Raw genomic sequence first — 21196 nt, 5'->3', positions numbered from 1 at the left:
TTGAACAAATTCCCATGTTATAAGGGAACGTCTTTCTCCTGGCTGCCTCCAGCCAATTTTTGAAATTTCCAAAAAAAAAAAATATATATATATATATATATATATATATATATTATTATTATTATTTTTTTTTTTTTTTTTTCTAATAATACTGGGTGTTCTGTTAATGGACTGACAAACTCAGAGTTGTTAGTAGGCATCAAGAGGAACAAAAATTACAATGGAACATGGTGTCTCAAACCAAGTTGAGAGGGTGAAAATCGCAAAAAACGCATTCAGGTTTTGACGTCACGCTGGAATGACAAAAAGTACAATAATAACTACAAAAAAATTTATTTGATTAATTATTACAAGAGTTGTTGAAAGTGGCAGCCACAGATGTCATTGCACAGAACAGTGTAGAAACGATTTCCGGGCAGCCTCGAAGATACTGGGTATGCTTTTGATGTCTGCCGCAGCGACGGCAATCTAAAAGATATTCAGTTTTTTTTAATATATGAATATTTACCTTATGTGTAAGATGGAAGTGTAGCGAGTTGTATGGTCCTTGATTTTTTTATATACAGGGTGATTAAGAAAGAATCATCCGATATCAAAAGGGACACACAAAACACTTGAAATTGACCATTAAAAATTGTTTTTATGAACATAAATTTTCTCCTGTATATTCACATATTTGGTACCCCCATGGTGTTAAACGTCCGAGAAGGCGTCCCTATGTAAGAGGGATTGACGAGATCAGGAAAGTGGCTGGAGTCAACTGGATGGCTAAAGCATCAGACAGAGCAGAATGGAAAAATTTAGAGGAGACCTTCATCCCGCAGTGGATTGAAAATGGTGGTTGATGATGATTCACATATTACTTATCATTCTATATTCTGTTTTTAATTTTTAAGAAAAATACAGTTTTGAAATCAGGTGATTCTCAACCACCTGTAAAAGTACTAAATTGATATCATCCTCCGCATGCCAGAAGCATGAATGTACAAATTTTCCTTTTTATTTTATCAGCTGTTTTGATACCTCAGTGTTCTGCTTGAAATACAAATGTTTATCCCTATTGAAACACACTTTACAAAACATTTTAGTAAAGTAACTTCCATAGAGTAACATGGGTAGAGTAAACATTTCTCACACTCTATTTTTTTTGTAACGACATTGCACATCAGTGATTCCAGCATGATGGTGCTGATTGTACAAGTGGAATTTGATAAAATTACATTGTCTGATACGTGATAAATAGCTCAACTGAATAAAGGCATTCTTTAGTTTTGAATATTTTTTAATAAAAATGAATTTCTCACTTGGAAGTTTTTATTTTGGAAAATCTCTCGCGACCCCCCTAGTTCATTGATGTGAGGGGTCGTGACCCACGGTGTGCGCACCACTACCCTAGCTAAACAGACACAAATTAAAAATCTTTTGTTCCCATAAAATTGACAGAAAAAGGACCAAGAAGCACAAATAAAATGAAAGACATGAAAAGGCAATTGACAATAAAATTATTCAGAGTATCAGTGCTTGTCCAAGTTGAAAATGTGAGATACCAAAATAGATGGAACATCTTGTGAGTGCCATGCATAAATATTGATTGCTGAAATAGGCAAATCTGAGGTGGGATTTTGCCTAGGCCTATCTCTTCACGTAGTTAAACTTGAATTAATTTTTGTTACCATTAATTTTGAATGAACTTTCGCTGATGACTATATTTCATTTATCAGCAGGTAAAGAAATGTCCCTAAGATTTTTTTTTGGATTTTCCAGTTGACATTTATTTTTGATAATTTCGTTGGGCATTTTGCCTGTTGGTGTTGTGGCGTTGTATTTGTATAATTTTTTTTGTCCAATTTCGTGAGAATGACCTTTCATATTAGATTTTGCCTGGACTATTTTCACTACTATGAATGCCATGATAGCATCGTATACAGTAATCTCTCACGTATACACCCTCTCATTTATAAAACGATTTTCTGCACTTCCAGTCAAAGAATTATATAAATGATGCTATTCACTTGTATGCAAGAGACTTTTACATTTTTTTTCCTTGTTCCCTTGCACCAGTGAATAAGTGAGAGATCACTGTAATTGTTGAGGTAAAGGAGCGGTTGATTAATGCTTAGCAGGATGATGAAGCGAAAGTTTGAGAACCCCCTATCCTTAGGAGACCAAGAAATATTGCAGATCATCAGTTTCACCACTTACCATGCGAGTGGTTTATGCCCTACTTGTGAACGATGGTAAATTATATTAGCAGATGAAATTCCATTCCAATGTCCTTAATTGATCAGATCCTAAACTTGCCATTAATGGAAAGAACTGGTTTACAAACATTTACAATCCTGTTCATAAAGGGCGATTCCTGTCCATCAAAAATCTACATTATAAGACCATCGTTATATCTAAATGAGTATGGAGTTCTGAAATGCAGCTGGTGTTACACTTTTTCTGTTTTATATTTCTGGTTTTAACATTGGCATTTCTTTTTCTTTTTTTGATAACAGCTCTGCATCGCAGAAGGAGCAGCAGCAGTTTGTGTGCGACACACGAAATTTTCTGAAGAAAGCAGATGCTGGTATGAAGTCAATACATACCTTAGACAATGGCAGCTCGGGGGAATTCTCCCCAATCCTCACGTGCCTGAGGAGCATACAAGGTAGTTGTTTGCTTTTCATGTTTCTTACTCAAATTATACAATATTTAACGTACATAAATTATGAAGGAAAGCATTTTTTTTCTCTGGATATTATGCCAAATTGAACTTGGGAAAAAAAGTCGACTGGTCTTCCCAGGAATCAACCCCAGTCCTCTTGTAAGCCAGGCAAACACTATCCATATACACTACAGGAGACACAACCATTCCTTCTTTATTTGTGCGCTGTGGCAGGACTCACTGAAGTAAAGGCTCTGTAACCTTCTCTACATTCAGCAAATGACCCTCAGGTGGCGGCAATAGAGTGAGGCTTTTTTCTGGATGCAATGCCAATAGGAGTTTACCTTAGCATAATATCCAGAAAAAATCTTTCCTTCATACATTAGGTTGAGAAAAATCAAAAAATCACATACTTACAATATGCTATACTTTTATAAATGTTATTTAATACTGGTTATTATACAGTGTATAATACTTGTTGCACCTGGTAATGGTAATAGTTATTTATATATCATTTATTGGGGCTCAAAAATGAACACACAGCCAAATGAATGTTTGCTTTGAGAGCATGAATTGTGGAATAGAGAGCTCAGAAGAGAGAAAAAAAGTATTTTTCTTTCCCAAAAAGGTGAAAATTAAAGTGATTATAGCACAGCTACCAGATGGCTGAAAGTAGCTGCTGTGGTGGGAGGAGTGGTCATAATGATGGACTCGCATAGCGCTAGGGGAACCATACTCGAATCCTACTGGTGCCACAGTGGTGGTTGGCTCAAATGAGTTCTCTGCTATCCTTTGGCGACAACATCCATTCCATGGGGGATGCTGTTGCCGCAGTCTCCAATTTCGAGGCTCCGATCTCCCCATTAAAAAGTCTCGCCACAGAAAGCAACTGAGAAACTGGCCTACAATGGTACAACAAATATTCAGTCATTACATTTCATTCATAGTGCAAAATATAGATGGCAGCATTACAACAAGCATCACAGAGAAACAAACTTCACAACACATATATGCTCAACTTCCAGCATGCCCAGGTCTTCTTCGACGACCTGCTTCTATCTCTTCATTGAGACAGAGTGGTGGCCCAAGGCCATAGCGAGGGGGAAGGGACTTCTGGGTCCCCCCTTAAATGTAGGAAAATGACTGAAAAAAGATGGCCAAATCTATTGTTATATTATTACTTTGGTTCACCCCCCACTGAAGAAAATTTCTGGCTACGGGCCTGGGTGGGCCCTATCATCTGGTGAGGAGTTAAGCTGAAAGCTACCTGATCTGAGTCCTTCAGCTTAGCCATGGATGCAAATAAAACAACTAGCAGATTAACAATCAATAGATCATCAAGCAAGCTTGACCTCTCACAGTTTAGTGTTGTTTGCCAACTTCACAAACTCTGAACAAGCTACAAGAGCACATGTATTCTGCATGTTTTCAGTTTACTCAAGTGTTTAGTGTCAACAGAGCTTCTCATTTATCATGCTTTACTTTGGTGTTATTGATTCATGTATGGTTTATGGAACCATCTCTAGACATTTGTTTGCATTTGTGCGAACACCATGATTACAAAATCCAACTATTCTCAAACATTCAAGTAGCTTGAGAAATAAATGAGATTGTCTCCCTTATGTTGATGGGAGTTGAAAGTTATAATTCTCCTACAGAGATATTTAAATATCTGTCTTAAAGAGTGGGTATAAGGACGTGATTCAGGACTGGAATTGGGGGTACAGGGTTGGCAGCTGCCCTGGGCAGTAAATTTTAGGTGGAAACAAAGTTATAAAATTATCAAATTTTAAATTGGGGTGGGGTGGCAAAATAACACAAAAATCCTAGTTATGGCCCTGACAAGATTATACTATTAAAGTTTGATAAAAAGTTCTTTTATGTAGCATGGGAAATGCAACCAATAAGTCTATTGCTTACATTCGAGTGAATATAAGCAATAGGCTTATTGGTTGTTTTTTTCCTTTATGAAAAGTTTTATGAAAGATCAAACTTTTTTTTATAGTGTAATACTGTTCCTGCAATTGGATTTATAAATTTGAACCATATTTTTTTTACTTCCAAATATGGAAATTGCCATAATGTTTACCCTTTCACTACCAATTTTGCAATCTGTGTGGGACATATACCATATGTTCCGGCGAGAATGAAAGGATTAAATGATGCATACAACTGTATCTAAATGCCAGTCAACCAAATAGCAAAAGAAGCCTAAATTACCAGCTGCAAGAATCAAATTACTTTCGTCTTGTAAAAAATTATCTGCAAGCTATAGAAAACTTCAGAAAACAAAAACAAAAAAACTACAGATATATCTTCTGCAAAATCATTTTTTTTCTCCAGTTATTTCTTTAAGTGTGGCTTACACTTTGCAGCAGCTATTATTTACCTAGAATAATGCTGGAAAATGCCAGTACATGCTGGGAAATAACAAACATTTAACTCTGCACCCTACAAATCTCTGACTTGTTATTGAATGCTAAAAAAAATTAATTTAATAATTAATGATTCAATGAAAAATAATTTAACATTATGTAATTTAAAAAAATTATTTTTTTCATATCATTTGAGTCATTTTTGCATCAGAATTTGGATCCCATTCAATTTATGAATGACAGATTTTAAAAACTGATTTTTTACAATTAATTTATGTTCCATGATTCTGTTTTCCTCAATTCAGAAGAATGTGGTGGTTGCTTTACTTCTGTAGTGCCTTCTTACTTAACTTTTTGCATTTAGCCTACAATTAATTTCTAATAGCTGTGCAACCAATATTAACAAATTAGTCATCAGTGATTCAAAATCATGACTTATTCACATAAAAGATTTCATGAGCTTTTGCAATATCTAACTTGTTACTTTTCTTTCAGTGACATTTTTAAAGCCTTGAATACTGTCTTATTATTCAAAGAACTTATAATAAAATTTAATTTTTTGCAGGTTCCGAAGCATTATGGGGTAGTGAAAAAATGAACTTATTCAAAAAAATATCCTTTAAGGAACTGAAGAAAGAAAGAAACATGAAATGTGAAGTAAGAAACCATGTTCTCGTGTACAAATGTTCATTGCATGCATAACAGTGCTAAAATATTCAATTTAACCTGCTCTACATAGCCAAAACATGTAGAAATGAGTTTAGGTGAGTCTTGAGATGAATATTGCAGCTGTATAACATTCTTAGAAGTATTATTCCAATAAATTTGGCATAAGGCTAGTTTTGTTAAAGTAGAACTCCACCAACGGAACTTTGATTATCGAGTCCAGATGTACCAAGGATGCTACAATATAAATTTAGACTTCGATTCTTAGACCACGATTCATCATGATTATTTTCTTGGTTATATTTCTGTAATCTGACTTGTTATTCTGTTATATAAATTTATATAGATATATACATTTACATATACTCATTTAATAAAATTCAGGATGCACCCATCTTTCAGGACAGCTTCAATATCCCCTTCAGATGGAAAGCGGGGTGTGTTCAGTCCTTCAATGTTCAATCAATGTGTTAAAGTAGGTCCTCACTATAACAGACAGCTAAAAAATTATAAAAATTGTAAAATTTTAATCTGATGAGTTTAAAACTTGTTTAAGTGTCTATATAAAAACATATTTGAAATGTATTAACTCATTTAAAAAACATTTTCAAGCAAGCAATTAAGCACCAGTACCTATACATCTTTTTCAGTTGTAACCCTGTAGTATTACACCCCTATAAGAATTATTTGTTATAAACCAAACTTTCATACTAATGAACAACCTTAAGCCTCTATTAGTCCATTATAACAAGGTTTTACTGTAAAAAGTTTAATTTGCAAGTTTTTGGAAAAGTTGTGTATGCAATAATTTTCCAATTTTTAACATACAGTCAAACCTTGCTATAGTGAACCCAGGATATAGTGAACTCTCTGTTATAGTGAACTTTTCCAGTGGTCCCAACTGAATACCTATTTAACCAACTTCAACTAATTTGGATATAGTAAACCTTGGGTTATAGTGAACTTTTTAATGGGTCCACAGACAGTTCACTATAATGGGGTTCGACTGTATTTTGTACAGCCTGCATGTGTTTATATTCATACTCAAATTCTATAAAATATCCTTCAGTATTATATATTATCAACTGTTTAAGTTATCCTGCTCAGTTCTTGACTTAAAATGTTTTACCTCTTAATTAACCAACAGTGAGAGCTACATTCATTTCCATTTGATACAGCGCAAAACTTTAAAACTTGTCTAGCTCAACATTTTAATGACTGCTCTGGGTATAATTAGATGTATGTAAAACAGTGGAGTGTCTTTTTTTTTTTTTTTGCTATAATCTTGTTCTTGATTATTTTTTGCAATTTATTTTTGTAGGATGGATTCTGTTTTGCAGTTTCATTACAGGATGGTTCAACATTGTATATATCAAGTGCTATAACAAAACATCTCGGCTATCCAAAGGTGAGCTTTCATCATATTTTCTGAAATTGATATTATGATGTCATTACAGTAAACACCTTTGAAAAGAAGTTGACAATAGGCCTAAATCAAAATTGGTTTCAGGTATCAGTCCTCATTTGAAAATAAGAGTTTCAAATCAATTGAAACCAAAAAATGGCCTCCGGAAAATTTTAAACATCTTAGTTTTTATTCATTCTAATAAAAAAGTAAATAGAAGTTTTAAAATCCCAACATATATGTTGACACACAATTCTCAGCATTGCTAAAATAATGAGAGCATAATTATGATTCTTAAGAGGGGTGTGCATTTTTTTATTGCCTAAAGCACTGAAATTTCGGCTGCCCACACTGATGATTATATCATCACACCATTTGATCATATGATTTCACTAACTTGAGGCCATAGTCAGCACTTACCTAACATTCCTCCTCAGATTTTTTGGTCAAAATGATAACATGCCTAATCAAGACAGGTGCTAAGGTAATTTTTACCTAATCCTAATCATATGGTCAATTTTTAACTATACAGTGTTCATAGCTAACTCCTGTTGCTGCAAATTACTGGTGAACTGTTGATCCTAGAAGCATACTCTTAATCAGAAAAAGTATCCAAATAACATGTATAATGTGGATGCATCATTCATATTGAGAAGGGTTGTATTATATTATATTAAATTAAAAAATAACTTTATGTGGACACCCTGTTCTCTTAGAAACCCAATTACAAAGTAGTTGTAATGTCTACTGAGGCCAACAACAAGAATTCCATGTTTCTAAGTGCTAGATTCACTGAGATATTTCTATTCAAAATCAGAGAAAAGTTGGAGAAGCATTGTCCATTAGTTTATGCTGTTCATTCCCATCTTTTCAATTTTTTTTTTGAATTCAAATATCTCGAAATATTTCACCTAGAAACATGGTTTTTTATTTTTTGACTTCATGAGAGACATGGCAACAACTTTCTAATTAGATTTTTAGGGCAGGGTATCGGTATAAAAAGCTTTTTTTTTTTTTAAATAACTATACAATCTCTTGCAATTTGAATGACTTATATGAGGTCATCTGCACATTATTTGGATATTTTTTCTAATTGGAAGTATGTCCTAAGATCAATGGTTAACCAGTAACTTGTGGCAAAAGGAGTTATGCCATGTACCCTGAATATTCCTTCCTCTGTCTGCTGTATGTTATAATCTTTGACATATTGACTATCTTTGAACTTCTATTTGCTCTTTCTGGTAGAATGATTGTGCAATTGCATAAGAATATATATCCTAAGACATAATCAGGTAATTTCTTTATGAATATTGTTCATGCCATAGATTAATTAGCTAACAATTTGATTTATGATATTTTTATTTTGAATCATGTATTAAATTATAACTTTTTTCCCTAGGACATGTTGGTTGGCCAGTGTATCATGAACTTTTTGTACCAAAAAGACCATATAACTTTTGCTAATCATCTCACACAAGGACTTAATGCATGTTTTACTCAGGGAAACATAGGTAAGATAGTTATATTTTGTTTGTTTTAGGTTTTGCAAAAGATGAAATTTGGTTTTTGAATTCTAATACAGTGAAATCTAGCTGTAAAGAATGTGGTTTATCTCAAAATTTTACTAATAACAGACAAGATTTACAATAACACAGGATGCTCTGTGTCTGCTTGAACAATTAGGATTTTCCAGGAGAAATTCAATCAGTGATAAGATAGGAAAGTCTTTTGCTACCTGGATCAGAGAAACACAAACTTGGGCAATTATTATGATGCTGAGTGAATTTTGAAGAGTTGGGGAAGAGAAAAATCCAGAATATACTTTAAGCTATTTAGTTTATATCGAACGCTTAAGTCTTTCTGATTGGACTGATTACAACATCAACTTTCAAACTGTTGTATCATTTCACACTGATATGTAGCAAGCATTTAGAAAATATGCTGCAGAAAAAAAAACAATTATAAGTAATTAACTAATAAATTACTAACCTATAAATAATAACCTTAAGTAATTACTAATCTATAATTAACCAATAGTTGTTCAATGTGAATTTATTGTCTTTAATCTTTTTTTGTCAACTAATAAGATGAAGCTCTAAAACTTGTCTCTCATTAAACCTGTCACATACTGAAATAGAATTTGTAATACAGATATTCTTAGATGTATCATAAAATTTAGGTGACAATAGTTGTCAAAAAATTTCAATAATAAATTTGCCATAATATGGAAAAGGTTGAAAATTGCTGGATTTCTGAGTAACCATAAACTGGGGAATGTTGTTTTTGTTGTTGTAATTTTTTTATCTATTATAGTACAACACTTGTCCCAGTGTGTGTGTGTGACTTTTTTTTTTCATGTACCATAACTGGGGTGACTTGAGTACAGATTTTGGACATCTTTTTGTATTATCTCACTCATTAATTAAAATTTTTTATTAAATGTTTGCACCACTAGAAAGAAGGTTTTAGTTATTTGTTTATGCAAGAATAATTGTTTTGTAACGTATTGTGATGGAGAAAGATGAATGCAAAGCATGCCTAAGTCACACTTTTCAAAGCATATGTTTCCTTCTCACCCAACTGGAAATAATTGGGGAAAAAATAAAAAGTACAAATATACGAAAATTTTGTTTTAATTACAACTATAAATACAGGGAATTATTATTTTATGTCTACAATGTAAATCTGCATAGCTGATTTGCCAAAATCTACCTGTCTCTGTTTTAATCTTTAAACGTGGTGTTAATCTCTGAAATTAATTTAAAAATTAACCCGGTCTGTGCAATTTCTATAGAGCTTGAAGCATAAAATTTTCTTATATTTTAGTGGCATCTATATAACTGTGTGTGCCCATAAAAAATATAAAATATTGCCCTAAATTCACCCTGCAAATATTAAAAATTTCATTAATAAAATAACCAGTTATTTAATCAGATTAATTACCATCCACAGTTAAAACAATAAGTATTTACCAAAGCAAACTTCTATCAAAGCTTTAAGACAATGCCATGGAGCACTGTAAACAAAATGGTTTTTTGTATTTAACAACAAAAACATGACAACTGGTACAAACTTGTACAAAAAGACAGAAACAAAAAATTCATGAATTAGGAACATTTACTCTAGGACCCCAAAAGACTAGGGTGTCCTTCCAGGAGGTCTGCAAAAAATAATCTAATATATGTTAGTTGCAATGTTTTTATGAAAACTTAACTTGATTGGTTAAGATCATAACAGGAGTTCCAAATCTTGATACCCATCCATGAATGAAAGATTTAAAGCATGGGTTATGATGGATGGGAAAAAAAAAGGTGAGATAGTTATGAGAGATTTACGTAATTTTTAGTCATGGAGGCTCATTCTGACAGCTAGACTTGGAATCACCTCTACATTTCATTTACAGTGGTTATGGCGTTATCTAAAATAAGAAAATAGAGTATTTACCTAAGTCAAACCAATTTATGATACATTATTAAGAATTATTTTTTATTCATAAGTACATTTTGTGAAAAGTAGTGACAAAGAAATAAATTTATGATTATTGTGTAATATTTGTAATATAATTGAAAATTTTGTTCATTACAGACGAATCTCATCTTGTACAGAACACATTTTTCTGTCGACTGAGGTAAGTAAAGCCATACTCAATTTCAATGAAAGTTTTATTTAATGTGAAAACTAAGTTGAGTTATACAATTTATATAAAAAATATAATGTACTATATACAGTATTTTTGTATTTAGTGTGTACATTTGCTGTATTTTTTTCCCCATCATGATTAGGGTCCATCATGGTCTTCAATTTGGATATGGGATTTCTCACAAAAAAACTCAGTATAAGCCTTTCAAAGTCACATTGCATATAAATGATTTGATATTTGACGATGTGTGTGTTGAGAAAAGTAACAGTATGCTTTGTGTGAAAGCTACAGCAACTCCACTTTCATCTGCTTATCAAGGTTTGGAATTTAAAATTCATTCATATTTTCAGTAATAAACTTGTCTCTAAATATGGTTAGACTTTTTCTGAACGATTAAAAGTTTTTCCAATCTCATGAATTATGTAATAATCACACATGTTAATTTTTATCACTAATAGTGAGCAACACTTTACACTACTCAATAAAAAATGATATATGTTTTGTAACTTTCATGTGTACAAGGTTTGCTCAAAATGTATTCAACCATAATTTTTCCTTTCCCGAACAAATGAAGCTAAGGAGGTGTGTTTTGTTGCACTTATGTAGGTAATCCTAGTAGGTATGCTTGAATTCTTTCCTGCCTGCAGAAGCTGCTAGTCACCGGCAGACTGCATGTGAGTGAGGAAATATAAGTGAGCGGCATCACATTTCTGTTTTTGACAAAATGGCAGGAAAAACTTCAATCAATTACAATGCAGGATCTCTTGGTAGTACTTCTTGATGATTGTTGGGCCGTGTGGTGTATAATTGTGATGAATCACGTCACTGGACTTAAAGAAGACTGACGGCATGACTCTTACATTGCATATGAATTCTCTAAACATGATTTGATGATCCTGTTTCACCAGAGTTCTCACTTGGTCAATAGCAATCTTATATCTGGGATGGTGAGGTTACCAGAACATGCTTCACTCTCCATTGATGTGTGGCCATTTTTGATGTGGTTGTATCACTCCTTTAATTGTGTGGTACCCATTTCTTCATCTCCAAAGGTCTATTGAACTTTGTGTATTGCTTTCACTCGGGAATCAGCAAGCTTCATACAAAACTTAATGCAATAGTGATCAAGTTTTTCCTGCCATTTTGTCAAAAATGAAAATGCAACAGCATTCACTTACACTTCCTCATTCATCAGCGGTCTGCTGGTGACTAGCACCTTCTGCAGGCAGATCAAAATTCAAGCATGCACACTTGGTCTTCCTTAAGGGGGGGGGGGAAGAAGTCCAAAAGCGATACATTCTTCTACCAAAATAAAAAATTGGATACCGTTAATTCTTATACTTACCTCGGAATTCCCTTTTCTTCCTCTGGAACATACCATCTGGCAAAAAATCACTTCCAAGCGAAGGGTATATCTGCAATACATGCATTATGGCCTATTCTTCTTGGAGCCAAACTTAATTCACCTTATAGCTGGTTTAAACTATTTAACGGTATGGTAACCTCTGTCTTGATCTATGGCTCACCAATTTGGTCAATGCATTACCTTCTACAACTCGACAAATGCTTCTCTTTTTTTATTAAGAAACTATTTAATTTGTCAAAATATACTCCAAATTACATATTGCGATTGGAACTCGGATATACCTCTTTATCTATTACATTTATAAAGTTGATTATTAAATTCTGGATACGTATTCTCAAAATGCCGGACTCTAGACTTAGTAAGAAATCATATTTACACCAATATAGCAACTCGTCCACTGAGTCAAAATTTAACTGGGCTTCAGACGTCAAACTGTTACTTGAAAAATCTGGCTTTGGGTTTGTTTGGTTTGCTCAGGATCCCAACACAGCTGTTAAGTTTCTGCCACAGATTCTGCAAACACTTGTAGACCAAAATCTCCAAATTGACATGAGTGCTATGGAAAATAGTAATAACCACCCTCATTATAAGTTTCTCAAATCGCATACATTTGTTGAGGATTGATTACATGACATCAAAAATTGATATCACAGTGAAAAGAGTCCTTTTTCAACTTAGAATAAAACATAATTCAATCTTTTTTCATGGAAAAATCTTTGCAATATCTCCCCACAATTTCTGCAATATGTGTAATCTGAACGAACTCGAAACCTGGCACCATGTTTTTTTCAAGTGTTCAATCTATCGTTCATATAGACGGAAATATCTGTCTAACCTCATAAGTCATTTTGATTTGAATGGTCTCTTAAAATTATCTCATAAACAATATCACTCAATTTTCAATTTCATTGTAGCTGCTCAAAGACAAAAAATAAAAAATTTTATTCTCACAGAAAGCGAGTATGCAAATGAATCCGAGACATAAATATATTTTGATGCACTCTTTGATATATATGTGTTTTTTTTTTTTTTCCTATTCAATGCGTTTTTGTTTTAAATATTTTTATGCATTTTTTTCTTGCTTTATTCAATATATTGTTTGTAACGTTTGTCACGAATGTAACTAACTCAGTGCAATCCTAATCCCCAATCTCAAATTGATGTATTGTCTCTCTCCCTTCAGCGTATGATATATATTCAAATGTCACCACCATTGTAATAGGCTCACGGCCTAACAATACAAATTCTGTCTGTCTGTCATATTAATTGTTCTACTTGGCTTTTATTGGTACAAATTAGGCTTCACAGTCGAAGTTAATTTTCATTTAATATTCACTTCGAAATCTACCAATACATAGGAATGAATCAAGTTTGTTTTTGCCTATTAATAAGCTGCAGCAAGTGGACTAGAGATAAATTTTGGAAACAACCATATTTTTCAAGTTTTAGTTAATTTGTTTTGAAGCCCTTGTCATTTATTACGATGAAATTTTACTGGGAAAAATAAGTTACAAAAATTGTGGTTAATTACACGCACATGCACACATTTTTTCTTCCTCCCCCAAAGAAAATATTATGTTTAAGATCTCTTATTCTTCTCAAGATAATTTATTTATCTGGTTTGATTTATTTATTTGGTTTGTGTAGTTCCAGAAGAAATACCTGCAATGACTTCATTTTCCACAAGACATACCGCTTCCTGCCATTTCAGCCATGTTGATGCAAGGTAGGTTGACCCATTTTCCCTTCTGGGTTAAACAGTATTATCTGTCTGTTTTGTTAAGATTTGCATGCAAAATCTTGACCAATACAAAAAGTGAAACATTTTTAGCAACTAGTGATTGTTAACAGTTCTTTTCAATTTTCTTGTTTCAAATGAATTTAAATTTTTCCTTTACTCTTTTGATATGACTAAAGTGAATGACGATGAATCAGAATGTAATCATATTGCACTACATAATTATTTAATGTTATTTATTTCCAGTGCCATTCCGTATATAGGGTATTTACCCCAAGACTTGATTGGGTATTCAATTTTTGACTTTTATCATGCTGATGATCTACCTCAACTGAAAGATACTTATGAAATAGGTAAGTCAATCATGCTTGTCTTTGAAAAATGTGAATTTTTTTTATACAGCTTAATTTTTCAACCTTCATTGATATCCATATGTTTTATGGGCAAATTTTTTCAGCCACCTTGTTGGGAAATTTGTCTGTTGTGGCCCTTGTATTTGCATCAATCTTTGTGATATTTCCGGGGTTCTTAACCTTTTGTGTTCTATGGACCCTTTATGTCAATAAGATGAAGGCCCATGGACTCCTTCACATTTATATTTTCATCTTAAAGCCCGGAAGTTTAGGCACTAAAAATAGTTAAAATAGGCAGGCAAAAGGCACTACAAAAACATAATTAACGGAATAAAGAAAAAATGACTAAAAGCCTAGATATTAAGTGTTCGAAAACTGGCTAAAGTTATTTGTACTCTCACTGCCTCTACTGTTTCAATTATAGCTCATAATAACTGCATTATTTTTGATTACATTAAAAATTAAATTGATTTTTTGCCGAAATAAAGTGTTTGTAGCCCCTCAAGATTACGTTAATTTCAGAGCTGCATTACTTGATGCGGAACTCATAGAGAAAATGATTATAGGGCTCTTTTGAGTTACGAATGATTATCATTTATTTGTTGCATTATTTGGAAAACTCATAATCATTTTTGTGGTTAAAACACAGCCGCCAAGTTATACTGTTGTAAAAAAATAATAAAAAATATTCATATTACCACATATGTGGACATATACTTTAAGGGTAGGGCATGATGTGGCCGCGACTATCGCACATCCCTTAGGGCATCTCTGGTCAATTAAATAGAATACTAAATATCTAAAATAACTTGTCATGTTTGTTTTCAGTACATTTATGGTGTAAAAAAAAATTAAAATTAAATCTGCCCCAATATATAACATTGGCCTAGAGCCCTCTCAACTCCTGCATGGCCTGGGAGAGCCAAGACAACTGATGATCGTTTGGGACAGTGATCGGTCAGCTGTACATGCATGTACATTGCAGTCTGATGCATGAGCAAATATGATCAGCTTCTATCATACATAGCTGCTTTTATCTGAAATAAAATCATTCATGTTTAGCACCATCTGGCCAAAGCAAAATTAATGCAGTGCAAACCAAATTTTCTATCTCAGGCACTTGCACCTACTTGGAAAAAAACGCCTTTGGTTAATATAAACTGTCACATCACAAATCTCAAATATTACACTTTGAAAAAAGAGATTGTCAATAAAAATACTTATATTCAATGCATAAAATGTGTAAAGTGATAACATTATAGGGATAATGTGTACCAAATGAAATTATTATAAATAATTTCCTATTCTGTGTGTGTTCAGAATTATTTCAAGCTATATAATATGTAAAATTATCTCGCTTATGTGTTGGAACAAGGAAAAATAAAGTCATGAGTGGAGACGCGTATAAGTGTGGAATAGCATTATATTTACTTACATCTTTAAATAGAAGTGCAGAAAGTTGTCCTAATACTGAGAGAAACTTACAAGTGAGAGATCGCTGTGTATACCAATAGAATTGTGTACCAATAAAATGAAGGTTGTCACAGAACCCCCTTACAATTACAAAATAATATTAAGTATAGGCTATAGTAATATAAAAACAATGAGTTAATTCTTTCCTTGAGCTCATTTGAACCCCTGAAATCTTCCCACTACCCTTGGACTAATGTGCAAAATAATCTTTTGGAAATTGATAAAAGAATTAGATGCTAGCCAGTGTGTGATCACATGAGGAGCTATAGGAACTCACCTCATCTTTCCTTTTTCATTTTTTAGTGCATCAAGAACAATGCATAATCATATGATTATACTTTTCAATTAATGCTATACATCAAGTTGCTGAACTAACAAAAGAGAAATGCTGTGGCTAATGTGTCTTACCAGCTCACCTTCAATTGGGGGGAGGGGGGGTATTTCAAAACTTGGGATTTGTATGTTTTTATTATAAAATCATATAGGTGAGAATAAATGAATAAAATTAGTTACATGTTATTGGATGCTGTGCAGTAATTTGATTTTTCTACCAAATAGGATCTTGTGCAAACCCAAATACTTGGATTATTGAGATATTTTGTATTTAACACATTTTGATACTCGTACGTAAATGTTCCAAAAAAAAAAAATTGTGATCACTTTAGTTTAAATAACACCTTAGAAATGAAAAGAAACATTTTATTGTCCTACAGTACCATCACTTTAGACCAGAGCTGGACAAATCCCAGGTACCAGGTGGCCATAGCAACTAAAAAATTGGTATTGACACCTAACATTTTTTTGTTGTTGTTGTTACGAAACTGCAGGCTAAAATGTTAGGAATTTATAGCAGCATATCTGCCAACATGAAAGAGGATCACTCTATTCCCTGAAAAAGTCAAAAGAAGCATTATTTTAGATCTTTTTCTTCTGTAAAATGTTTTTGGCACCTAAAAAATTGTTCTCTCATCTAGATTTTTTTGTCATATTAGGTTAGGATTATTTTCACATGTGCTCGTAATTTAAAAGTTTTTATTAATTCCTCTTTCAGTCATGAAGAGACCAGGTCTATCTTTCAGAAGTAAACCATATCGATTCAAAGTTTTCAATGGCTGCTATATAACATTGGAAACGGAATGGTCTTGTTACATCAACCCTTGGAGCAAGAAGCTTGAGTTTATAGTTGGCCAACACAGAGTTATAAAGTGATTATTTACCTATATTACTTCATAAAAATTTTAAACAAATTATGTGTAAAAAAGTGGAGAGATATTTTCCTAAAGTTGTTTATTGTTTTATTTGTATCATTTTATTTTGCAAGATCTGAAACTCTTTTCTAAAAAAAGTTTAGATGGCAAGGCGTTGCATTTTTTTTTTTTTTTTTTTTTTTGCCATATAAGTAAATTCTAAAATCTTATTTAATTTTATTCTATACAATATTGTTTTATGAAATTATTAAATGGGATTTTTTAGGGTTCTTTGAATGTAATTTATTTTCAGGTATGGGGGTGGGGTGAATAGCACCACACAAATTTTACATTAATATTTTATATTTGTTATTTTTTATATTTTTTAAAATTTTAATTGCAGAGGTCCAACTGACATCAAAATTTTCAATCCTTGTGAAATGAAAGTGTTCTCTGAAGAAGTTCAAAATGAAAACCAGGGTATCCAAAACGATATTAAAAATATGCTTGCTCAGGTAAATTCAGAATATGTATTCCTGCTTAGTTCTGTGTGTACTGCTTTGTTTTTTATGATAAAAAAAATATTTCCCATAATTTCCTATTGTATATATTGCTCGATTTTCACTCGAACATATTTTACTGCACTTGTTCAACAATTTTGCACCCAGTGCCATCTTATGGCATGGTCTGAGACTTCAAGTGCATGGAAAGTGGAGGGTGGGGGGGGCTCGTGATAATGAGAGATCTGGTTACATTTTTTGAAAGTAAGTATGTAAAGGGAGGCTCAGAAAAATAGATTTGCCTTGGGGAGGTCCTATGATGCTCATAATGCAGCCCTGTTTGCACCTCATTATTTGAATGCTGCTCAGCTGATAAATTAGAACATTATTATAAATTTACATTATTTCATGAACTTTTTATTGTAAATATCAAAAATGCTCAACATATTATGAAAAACTTTTGCAATTTGATTTGTAAATGTAATTAATTGAAGAAAAAACCATTTTTATAGCCTATCAACAAAGATTACACTGGTGATAAAATCAACCATCTTACTAACAAAAGAAAACGTGAAATTGCATCATTTGTTCATGATTTCATTGAAGATGGCTGCAGGTCTAAAAAAGTTGAAGGGGGTGAGTAATAAAATTTTGATTCGAGTTCATAGATATATTTTTTGAATGATGAAGATAAGCCGGTCTGTTTTTTTTATTGGGGTGGGGGGAATAAAAATTCACATAGATAGAATTAAACTATTTGTAGCTTCACTATTCTTCAGAAGCATTCAATTTTCGACCATTTTGCTTGAGAAATATATGATTTTGGAGATTAGGGAATTTTTTTTTTTTAATAACGTGATCTTCACGTATTCCCAAGGGATCAGCATGATCCGTCCAGGGAATTCTCAAACTTGTTGCATTAATGGATTGGAGGGTAAGATACTCTTTGCTACCTTAACTGATAAGGACTTTGATTCTTAACTTTTCAAAACTTAATTGATTTATGGAAGTTTCCATGTCCCCTCGAATTACTTTGCATTTATAGTGGAAAAAAATTAGCTTGTATTTCCATATTTTGGAGGGAAAAAATCAGCTGTATTCCCTGTACCTTAGTTCTTACAGATTTACCTGAATATGTTTAATACCTAAGCAATAACTCATGAAGTTATGTAGCTGGAGATAACACTTCTCTTAGAAGAAATGTTCATGAGTAAAAAAAATAGTGTCTTGATTTTGAGTATAAATGAAAAAAGATTAATTTTCCTGTTATGGCCTTTAAAGGCACTCAAAAGTTTGCATATGTGGATTATGGTATGTCTTTTCTCTCAAAGTAGCAAAATTTGCATGTGCAAATCAGGCCATTGCGAATTACAGGCAGAAAATTATATTTTATAAGTAGCTTCATATTTATACAATTTTACTTATTCTTTTACAGTAAGTTTACACATAGTTTCACCTATTTCTGTTCCAATTTATTCTATATGCTTCATTATTATTTTTTTTTTAATCATTTTTCACATTATCATTCATATTATCTTTAAGTTTTTTCAGTTTATTTCATTTCGTTTACTAAAAATTTTATATTTTACTACTTTGAATTTCTGGTGATTCTTTTTTTATTTTGTACCTATGCATTTAAATTCAAAACTTATTTTATTATGTAAGAATGAATACAGACAGAACCTGTATTGTTATTTCCTTCGAAGCAACCAACTACCCTATGCAATTATGCATTTTTGCCATTGTTCATACAAAGATGCAAATGCTGATTTTTTTTTTTTTTGTCACATCCTCCAGTACCTTCGCTGCTGCTCGTTACACTTTGAACCAGAGAATCATTGACCCTCAAGCAAATTCTTTATCCATCACTTGGCCTTCCTAAGATTTGGTCGCTTTGGTCTAATCAAATTATCCATATGTTTAAAGACTCCCAGGTCCTGCTTGGTGTCAGACTATGACCGGTTCAGTTGCTATCATGTGTAATTAAGTAAATAACGCACACAATTTTTGGTCATAATATGAATCACTTGTTAACCAAGTTATTCAACTTTTACATAATCTTCTTTTACATAAATTCCATTGTATATTAAAGCAAACTTCCCTGTAAGAAATAATTGAAGCTCAAACGATTAGTTCGGCGTAAATCTCTATGTACCATCCTTTTTGAAAATAAAGTTCAGGTTAATTTGTTTGATATTATTGTATTACTTATTTTATATTGAAATCCTGAGAATTCTCATAATGATGCAAGAGAGCGGGGGGGGGGGGGGGGGGGTTCACTTTTAAATCCTTACTTGCATAAACACAAAACTTATAGGGGTGAGACAGTTTTCCATTGGCTTATGTTTCCAATTGGCTCGTGGAGCTTGGAGAGGGGCCTAAGTCAAACAATGGGCCTTTAAAACCTCTTATAGATTAGTTCTTATCTAGGGTGCTTTGGTACTTTTATTGTGAGATATCACTAGTTCATCTAGTCGAAATTAGTTTAAAATGTTTCTCATCTTGCAAAACACTAGTAAACCAAAGTTTTATTGCATTTAAAATTTTTAAATCCTGATTCTCTGATTTTGAATGGGAGAATCAATTCTTTTGGATACTATGTACATGTGGATGGGGATTGGAAGTTCAGTTCATGCTATCAATTATTCATACTGAGTTTGTTCTAGTGATTTTTGGCTATATTCTTGTGGTTATGGTTTCATTGTCTAGCTATTGAGCATTAATTTTTTTTCTAATTTTTTCTAGCTGAAAATATTCATGGAATTCAAAATTCTGTAAGTTATTATATATTTTTCAATTTAATTTTGCATTTTTCTGTGTAATGCAAATTTTTTCTTCCTGTACAATTGTATGCAGTGGACATATCTCATCTTACTTGATTTAACTTAATCACCACTTACAAAAATGAGATAGTTAAAGCAACAAAACTACGGTGGTTAAAAAATACCGATATGTATGACGTTATTTCCAAAATGTTTTAGGTTTCATGAATGTTCCAGAATTTGGGTTTGCATGAATGTTCCAGAATTTGGGTTTGCATGAATGTTCTCGAGTTTCAGAATGATCGAATTTTAAATTTATCCAATTTCTTGTTTTAATTTGTTTCATGGGTTTTTGATGTTAAACTGCTACATGCTCATCTTGAAACTTAGTAATTTGAGAAACGTATTGGAACTCATAAATTGTGCAGTTTAACATCAAAAATAAAACAATAATAAAAACCATGATTAATATAGCTCTGATTAATAATATATTAATATTTTAGCTCTGATGGATACACTGTAACTTGTAACATCGCTTATGTGAGGAAGCAAAGAAAAGAAATTTAATTGTCTGATTTATATAAAAACCCCAATATCTCTGAATGGGCATTATAACAAGGCACAGGCAGCATTAGAAGCAGCTACTGTACCAGGCCTATCAACAGATTTGAAGGTAAACTTTTAGGCTAGTGGTTCCCAACCTTTCTTAGCCCATACCACACCAAAGCATCTCTAAAATTCTGATGTTCCCGTCCCCATGACTATAATTTTTTGACAGTTGGGGTATTCTCTCCCCCAACCTTTTCCCTGAAACAGTTCCATAACCAGTGGTTTTGTTATGCAAAGCCATTATTTTTTGCTTTGCATCCTTAAATTTTAAAACTTTCCATCGGTTTTCCCATCCCCACCCTAGTTCTGTCTCTTTCTCCTGTTGCTTGTGTAATTCTTGTCATTCAAAAAGTAAACTCCTATTCACATCGAGGTAGCCGAAAAGGTCATTTACTTAGTCAAAAGCAGTGATTCTTAACCAGGGGTCCTTGGAAAGACTTCAGAGGGTCTGTGGTCTTGGATGAGAAAACGA

At 32.7% G+C, this 21196-nt stretch overlaps 1 protein-coding gene across 17 annotated transcripts in view; it reads left to right on the top strand.

The window, feature by feature from the left end:
* per (period circadian regulator) overlaps positions 1-21196 on the top strand; it is a 79402-nt gene that overhangs the window by 26829 nt on the left and 31377 nt on the right. For 9 of the 17 annotated variants that reach the window (XM_089232079.1, XM_089232068.1, XM_089232085.1 and 6 more), the window contains 12 exons: positions 2502-2653; positions 5591-5682; positions 7013-7099; positions 8496-8607; positions 10682-10724; positions 10879-11054; positions 13750-13828; positions 14087-14193; positions 16718-16871; positions 17257-17368; positions 17866-17989; positions 20099-20127. In XM_089232079.1, coding sequence (XP_089088205.1) covers positions 2502-2653; positions 5591-5682; positions 7013-7099; positions 8496-8607; positions 10682-10724; positions 10879-11054; positions 13750-13828; positions 14087-14193; positions 16718-16871; positions 17257-17368; positions 17866-17989; positions 20099-20127 — 1267 coding nt within the window. Of the gene's footprint in view, positions 1-2501; positions 2657-5590; positions 5683-7012; positions 7100-8495; positions 8608-10681; positions 10725-10878; positions 11055-13749; positions 13829-14086; positions 14194-16717; positions 16872-17256; positions 17369-17865; positions 17990-20098; positions 20128-21196 lie in introns of all 17 variants that reach the window. The other 8 variants (XM_089232069.1, XM_089232073.1, XM_089232081.1 and 5 more) reach the window with 1 other exon arrangement.

This window comes from Pholcus phalangioides, unplaced genomic scaffold (assembly GCF_987345545.1).
Source record: "Pholcus phalangioides strain wild (caught in Gottingen) unplaced genomic scaffold, Ppha-v1.0 ptg000005l_1, whole genome shotgun sequence".
NCBI lineage: Eukaryota > Metazoa > Arthropoda > Arachnida > Araneae > Pholcidae > Pholcus > Pholcus phalangioides.
The sequence above is the reverse complement of the archived record's forward strand: the minus strand, read 5'-3'. Positions and strand labels throughout refer to the sequence as shown.